The sequence below is a fragment of the Myotis lucifugus genome, unplaced genomic scaffold (genome assembly GCF_000147115.1).
Source record: "Myotis lucifugus unplaced genomic scaffold, Myoluc2.0 scaffold_178, whole genome shotgun sequence".
NCBI classification, from domain to species: Eukaryota; Metazoa; Chordata; class Mammalia; order Chiroptera; family Vespertilionidae; genus Myotis; species Myotis lucifugus.
In genome coordinates, this window is record NW_005871226.1 from 2,024,482 (window position 1) to 2,032,180 (window position 7,699).

Genomic DNA, 7,699 nt, shown 5'->3' on the forward strand with positions numbered 1-7,699 from the left:
TGAGGTGGATTCACCCAGCTAAGCTGCCCCCAAATTCCTGACCCACCCACAGAAACCATGTGGGATAATGAGTACTTATTGTAGTGTTAAGTTGCTAAATTTTGAGGTAATATACCAGTCATTAATAGATAACTAATACATGTAGCTTTTACAATTTCTCATTGGACTTAGTTTTTCGAATAAAGGTTATTTTCTAAACTCACATTTTACTTATTTAGGCCTTTTCAAAAATTTAAACTTCTTTCACTTTCATCATGATTTTCACCCCCTTTTCCTTTTGGGAAATATACTGATTTTGTTTTTATTTCTGTAGTTTAATAAAGAGTGCATATTTCCAGTGTCCCTTGGATGCTGAATATCATTGCATAGTGTATGTTTCCACATATAATTATAAATAAAAATAATTATTATAAATAAAAATTATATATAAATAAAAATGTATTTATATAATAAAAAATAAAAATAATAAAATAAAAATTATTATAAATAAAATAATTATTTTTATTTATAATTAACAAATCAGTTTATTAACTGTTATTTAGAACCTCTAGAGTGTTATTTTTTGCCCTCCTTGGTAGGGTAATACTGAGCTGAATTAAATAGTTATAATGATTATGTTTTGTTTACTTTATTTTTTTATTTATTTTAGAGAGGAGAGAGAGAGAGAGAAACATCGATGTGAGAGAGAAACATTGATCAGCAGTCTCCCTTTCACACCTCAACCGGGATCAAACCTGAAACCTAGGTATGTGCCCTGACTGGGAATAGAACCTGAAAACTTTTGGCATTCGGGACAACACTCCAACCAACTGAGCCACCCAACCAGGGCAGATCTCTTTTCTTTATTAAGCTGCTAAAGCTTACAACCAGAAGAAGGTGTGTAACACAATGCAGTTTCTGGTGCACTATGTGCCCATTTCCAATTAGGATCTTTCTGAGTCTCCTCAAAGTCATTCCCCTTTTCCCGGCTTATTTTTCTTAGATCCACTGATTTTTATTCTTTACTGCTTTTTGAATATTAGGTTCAAAGTAGGTTCCAGGGATTTGTATTTTTTAAAATATATTTTTATTGATTTCAGAGAGGAAAGGAGAGGGAAAGAGAAACAGAAACATCAATGAGGAGAGAGAATCATTGATCGGCTGCCTCCTGCTTGCCCCACACACTGGGGATTGTGCCCACAACCCGGGCATATACCCTGACCGGGAATCGAACCATGATCTCCTGGTTCATAGGTCGATGCACGCCAGCTGGGCTGGGGATCTGTATTTTCAATCATTACCTGGGTAATTCTTGCCATTTGGTAAGTTTGAAAAATACTGAGGTGGCAGATTTTTAGGTCTGTGAGCCACACAGAGACCTCACTCTCCACCAGCCTTCTAGGTTATGGGAAAGGAAATGCAGAGGAACTGGCAAGAAAAAAATCCCTTCAGGACTAAGTAAGTCTATTAGCATCCTTTGTCCCTCTCCTAATCTCCACTGTCTTCCTCCCCACAAGAAGACATACTACTCACCTAAGAGTTCACCTATAGGAAAATGTGTAAGTCAGTCCTTTCTGCAGATGACCATCAATTTGAATTTTCTTTAAACTTCAGAGGAATCTGACTTTCATCTTTTAGATACCTAAAAAACCCACCGTGGTTACTTATGGTCATTTATCTTTCCCTAGAGGAAATAGGTTAAAAGGCCAGGAAAGGGAAAATGAACTTGCTCAAGCCCTCACAAAACTGTGTGCTTTGAAAAACAAGGGCTCAATTTTAGTCAGTATAGATTAGGTAATGTTGCAATAACAAATAATGCCAAAATGGAAGAGGCTCAAAACAACATGTTTCTTTTTCACTCATATTACCTGTACATTGAAATTCAGGACCCCAAATTAACAGAGGCTTCCCCATCTGTCACACCATTGGTCACCACCACAGAAGGAAAGGAAGACAGAGAATACACACTCACTGTTAACGGCTTCTCCCCAGATGTGGCACATATCACCTCTATTCATATTTCATTAGCAAGATCAAGTCACATGGTTATGCCCAACTTCAATGGAAAATGGAATCTCCCCTACACCAAGATATGAGGGGAATTGGATGAAATAATGTCTGTTACAGGTTCTATGTTTAGGCAGAGTGATGCTATTTTTTAATTTGTAGAACTGGAGGACAGGCAGGCAATGGGAGATACTGGTTTTCAATTAACTGTTTTTAATAGAAAAAGTTGGTATAGACCAGGGGTGGGCAAACTTTTTGACTCGAGGGCCACAATGGGTTCTTAAACTGGACCGGAGGGCCGGAACAAAAGCATGGATGGAGTGTTTGTGTGAACTAATATAAATTCAAAGTAAACATCATTACATAAAAGGGTACGGTCTTTTTGTTTGTTTGTTTTATTCATTTCAAACGGGCCAGATCTGGCCCGCGGGCCGTAGTTTGCCCACGGCTGGTATAGACATTCAAAGTAAAATAAAGAAATAAAATGAGCCCTAGTTGGTTTTGTTCAGTGGATAGAGCATTGGCCTGCGGACTAAAGGGTCCCAGGTTCAATTTCATTCAAGGGTAGATGCCCAGGTTGCAGACTCAATCACTAGTAAGGGGCGTGCAGGAGGAAGCCAATCAATGATTCTCTCTCATTATTGATGTTTCTATCTCTCTCTTCCTTTTCCTTCCTCTCTAAAATCAATAAAAATAGATTTTTAAAAAGAAATAAGATGAAAAGTAAACCTGTCCAACCCCCAGTTCTCCTTTATAAGATAATCATGATTACTAGTTTCCTGTATCTCCTTCCAAAAAAATTATCTACAATAATCACACAGTTATACACATGAGCTTGTTGTATATAGCATAAAGAAAAAAAAAACCTTGCATGTAGAGTTTAATAAAAAATTAACCAACATCTAGGTGAAGGAATAGAAATGAGAATTTCCCTTCCCAAAGTTCCCTGTGTGGCCCTCCCTAGTAATAACCATCTCATTCTTCTAGGTGCCCCCGGTTCTTACTCTTCTGATAGTTATTTCCTTGCGAGAGAAAGAAGCTTTAGCACCTGCATTTTTATCCTTAAGTGATATAATTTACCTTTTCCTGTTTTGAATATACAGAGTGTATTCTCTTGTCTCTTGCTTCTTTCAGTCAACATTTTGTTTGTGATATTTAACCACATATAGCTGTAGTTTTGTCATTCTATTATTGTGTAGTATTTCACTAGGAATTTACTACAATTTATCCATTTTCCTCTTGAGGGATATTGGAGTCATTTTTAATTTGGGGCTGTTACATAAAAATGCTGCTGTGAATATTCTTGTACATGGGTCTTGGTGGAGAGATGCATGAGTTTCTCACCTGTGTATACCCAGAGAGAATCACTGAGTTATAAAGTATAATGTATTCAATTTTAATAATAATGCCAGCTTTCCAAAGTGATTATACCTGCTTACATTGTCACCAGCAGTGTAAGAATGTTCCCATTTTCCACAGCTTTATCAGCTCTTGGTATTGTGTCAGAGAGTATATGACTATTGATTATTTCACACAAATGGCAGAGTGTATATAGGTTATTCTCCAGCCTTGCCTTTTAAATCATATAACATTATATCTTGGAATTTAGGCCATCTAGAATATATAGAGCCATCTTCATGCTTGTATAACATGCTATGGTGTGGATAACATATTCTCTCTACTGTCTTGAATCATTTTCAACAAAGAGATTTGTAGGGCAAAGATGGCATATATTCACAGCTTGCTCCTCTGCTCATGGCTGACATTACTAATGAATCATGGCACACTTTCCCACTGAGCAGAAATTTTGCCTCAGGTTCCTTCTCAACTCAGTGCTCTAATACTTTGTACTCAAAACATAGTCCTAGGACTGGCAGATCAACAACACCGGGGGGCTTGTTGCAAATGCAGAATCTCAGACCCCACTTCAAACTCACTGAGTCAGATTCTGCATTTTAACAATATTTCCAGATGATTCGCCTGCACAAGGAAGTCTGACAAATGCTGGTTTGGGCAGGTTCTACTAATCAAAGTCATTCCACGGATGAACAGTGTGTGTCTTCCCTATTCAGAGGCACACTGCAAGGCTCTGTCCTTGGTCCTGTCCTTTCCAAGTGCTTATCCGTGCATCGCATGAGAACACAGGTAGCAGGCTGATCTGATCTGCGACAGTAACAACTCAGAGCAGTAGCAGAAACACTGGATTGTGTACAAGTGTGAGAGGGTGGAGTGAAGGACTGACTCTCAGCACTGGGCTACATAAAATATGACTAGACAAACAAAAGACTTCATAGAAGTATATTTGAAAATGGGGCTTTGGGCAGCATGGCATACAGTGTCTGTTTTGGAGCATTAACCTGGTGTCCCATAGAAGGGTTGCATTCCATATTAGTTTGAGAAACACAACTGTGCTTTTTCCTTCTCTTACAAAGTCAGTCAACACACTAAGTAATACAGAAGCTCTGAGGTGCCCACACTTGTCAGTTCTGATTAATTCAGTAGTGCCCAATGGAACTTTCCCTGTTAATATCTACAGAATTGGTGTTCCATAGAACACAGTATGGGAAACATGAGCTTGGTGCTTTAATTTATGCTCTGGGCTATGAAAAGCCAAGCTACCTTTGAAACATGTAAAGAGAAGGACAATCTCCAGGGCAAAAAGAGGAGGTGCCAGCTTCCTGCAGCCCAATGAGCACTGTGTTGACTTCATAGGTTTGCTAAGCAGGGACACTGAAAGGTTCAAACATTTCCAGAAATGAACCCCAGGACAGTGAGACCACACCTGGTTCAGAGGTCAATGCCCAACCACTGAGCCACGTCGGCCAGGCAAGTTTGTGTGTGTGTGTGTGTTTAGATTTTTAAAAATTGAGTTTTAGTGACAGAGGAAGGGAGAGAGAGAGAGAGATAGAAACCAATCAGCTGCTTCCTGCACTCCCCCTACCAGGGATTGAACCTGCAACCCAAGCATGTGCCCTCACCCAGAATGGAACCGGCAACTTTTCAGCGAACAGGACAGCGCCCAACCAGCTGAGCCAGCACCAGCCAGGGCTGAATTAAGTGTTCAGCCTAAGAAACTAGCAAGTGAATAGCAAAATAAATCCAAAGGAGGTCTAAGCAGGAATTATTCAAGATAAAAGCAGAAATAAATAAACTGAGAACAAAACCCAATAATAAACTTGACCAATCAAACCAAATGCTAATTCATTGAAGGAAAAACAACAAAATAAACTTTTTAAAAAAAAGTGTTATCAAATAATAAAAAAGAGATAATAAAGAGACAACCAAGATGGCGGCATAGGTAAACACCTGAACTTGCTGCCACACACAACCACATTAAAACTACAACTAGGCCACATTCCCCAAGTGAGAACACAAGAAGTCAGAAGTCTGCAATTGGAAGAGGGCCTGCACCGACCGACCGACCATACAGGTACCACTGTAAGATAGGATTTATGTTTTCTGCAGCTAATAATGAAAAATAGGGGCTTGTGGTCCAACGCAGGAGGCAGGAAGCGCTCTAGCTCGAGTCGACTCTCAGAGCGCGCAGAGGCGAACGGGGAACCAGTATGATTGTTCGTCCATCCTTGGGCTTGACACAGTCGCTGCAGGGAAGAAACATCTGCACAACATATGTTTCAAGGGACCTGGTATATATGGCATACTGTTCTTAATGTGTTTGCTCCCCTTCTTGGTGCTATGTGTTTTAACCAAAGTCACCTCTCGGAGAAAAGGTTGTTTCCCCAGGTAGGGATTTCCCCCTGAAGTTAGGGAGGGAATAAAACCCCTTAACTAAATGCCAGGCGGGTAGTTAATCACCTGAACTACGAACAATCACCCTTAAGCTACATAATCTTCACTCCCTGGAATGGAGATAAGAAACGCCCTAACCTTTGGAATAGAAATGGACAGGATTAAAATCAACTGGTATAAATACAGATGTAACAAGACAAGAAAAGACAGAACTTGGCTGGAGAGCCTAGACAGAACTTGGCTGGAGATCCTAGCTAGAGATCCTGGCTAAGCTGCTGATCAACTGAACACTGTCTCCGGGTCATTCCTTCTTCGCTGACTCCGTCCACACCTTTGGGGACCCCTGGACCTGCTGGGGCTGGACCCCAACAAGTATGATGGCGGAACAGGATGTGGAAAACGAGCTTCTGGACTATGAGGAAGATGAAGAGCCCCAGGCTCCTACAGAGAGCACCCCAGTACCCCCCAAGAAAGATGTCAAGGGGTCCTACGTTTCCATCCACAGCTCTGGCTTCCGGGACTTTCTGCTGAAGCCTGAGCTCCTAAGGGCCGTAGGGGACTGTGGCTTTGAGCATCCATCTGAGGTTCAGCACCAGTGTATTCCCCAAGCCATCCTGGGCATGGATGTCCTGTGCCAGGCCAAGTCTGGAATGGGTAAGACTGCAGTCTTCGTGCTGGCCACCCTACAGCAGATCGAGCCCGTCAATGGACAGGTAGCCGTCCTGGTCATGTGCCACACTCGGGAGCTGGCCTTTCAGATCAGGAAGGAGTATGAGCGCTTCTCCAAGTACATGCCCAGTGTCAAGGTGTCCGTGTTCTTCGGGGGTCTCTCCATCAAGAAGGACGAAGAGGTGTTGAAGAAGAACTGTCCCCACGTCGTGGTGGGGACTCCAGGTCGCATCTTGGCACTCGTGCGAAACAGGAGCCTCAACCTGAGAAACGTGAAGCACTTCGTGCTGGACGAGTGTGACAAGATGCTGGAGCAGCTGGACATGCGGCGGGATGTACAGGAGATCTTTCGTCTGACGCCACATGAGAAGCAGTGCATGATGTTCAGTGCCACGCTGAGCAAGGAGATCCGGCCCGTCTGCAGGAAGTTCATGCAAGATCCCATGGAGGTGTCGGTGGACGACGAGACCAAGCTCACGCTGCATGGGCTGCAGCAGTACTATGTCAAGCTCGAAGACAGCGAAAAGAACCGTAAACTCTTCGACCTCCTGGACGTGCTAGAGTTTAACCAGGTGGTGATCTTCGTGAGGTCGGTGCAGCGCTGCATGGCCCTGGCCCAGCTGCTCGTGCAACAGAACTTCCCAGCCATCGCCATCCACAGGGCCATGGCCCAGGAGGAGCGCCTAGCACGCTATCAGCAGTTCAAGGACTTTCAGCGGCGGATCCTGGTGGCCACCGATCTGTTTGGCCGAGGGATGGACATTGAGCGAGTCAACATCGTCTTCAATTATGACATGCCTGGGGACTCGGACACCTACCTCCACCGGGTGGCTCGTGCCGGTCGCTTTGGCACCAAAGGTCTGGCTATCACTTTTGTGTCTCATGACAATGATGCCAAAATCCTCAATGAGGTTCAGGGTCGGTTTGAAGTCAATGTGGCAGAGCTTCCTGAAGAAATGGACATCTCCACATACATGGAGCCGAGCCACTAACCACACACCTGACATCCCGGAGCCACCCTGCTTCCCACGTGCTGCTTCAACTCCTCTTTCTAGGCAACAGCGGGGCTTTCTTTTTCTGTTCAAACACCGTACATTTGTGTAACAATAAATTTTTATTATGTAAAAATAAAAATAAATAAATAAAATAAAACTACAACTAGCCCTGACCAGTTTGGCTCAGTGGATAGAGCGTCAGCCTGCAGACTCAAGGGTCCCAGGTTCGATTCCGGTCAAGGGCATATACCTTGGTTGCGGGCACATCCCCAGTAGGGGGTGTGCAGAAGGCAGCTGAT

General features: G+C 42.8%; 1 protein-coding gene across 1 annotated transcript; it reads left to right on the plus strand.

Moving 5' to 3' along the window:
* Positions 1-6,084: 6,084 nt before the first annotated feature.
* Positions 6,085-7,397, plus strand: LOC102425687 (ATP-dependent RNA helicase DDX39A-like). The gene is made up of 2 exons (XM_023760308.1): positions 6,085-6,449; positions 6,543-7,397. Exons 1-2 carry the CDS (start codon positions 6,111-6,113, stop codon positions 7,395-7,397), a joined length of 1,194 nt encoding a protein of 397 aa, XP_023616076.1. The 5' UTR covers positions 6,085-6,110.
* Positions 7,398-7,699: the final 302 nt, after the last annotated feature.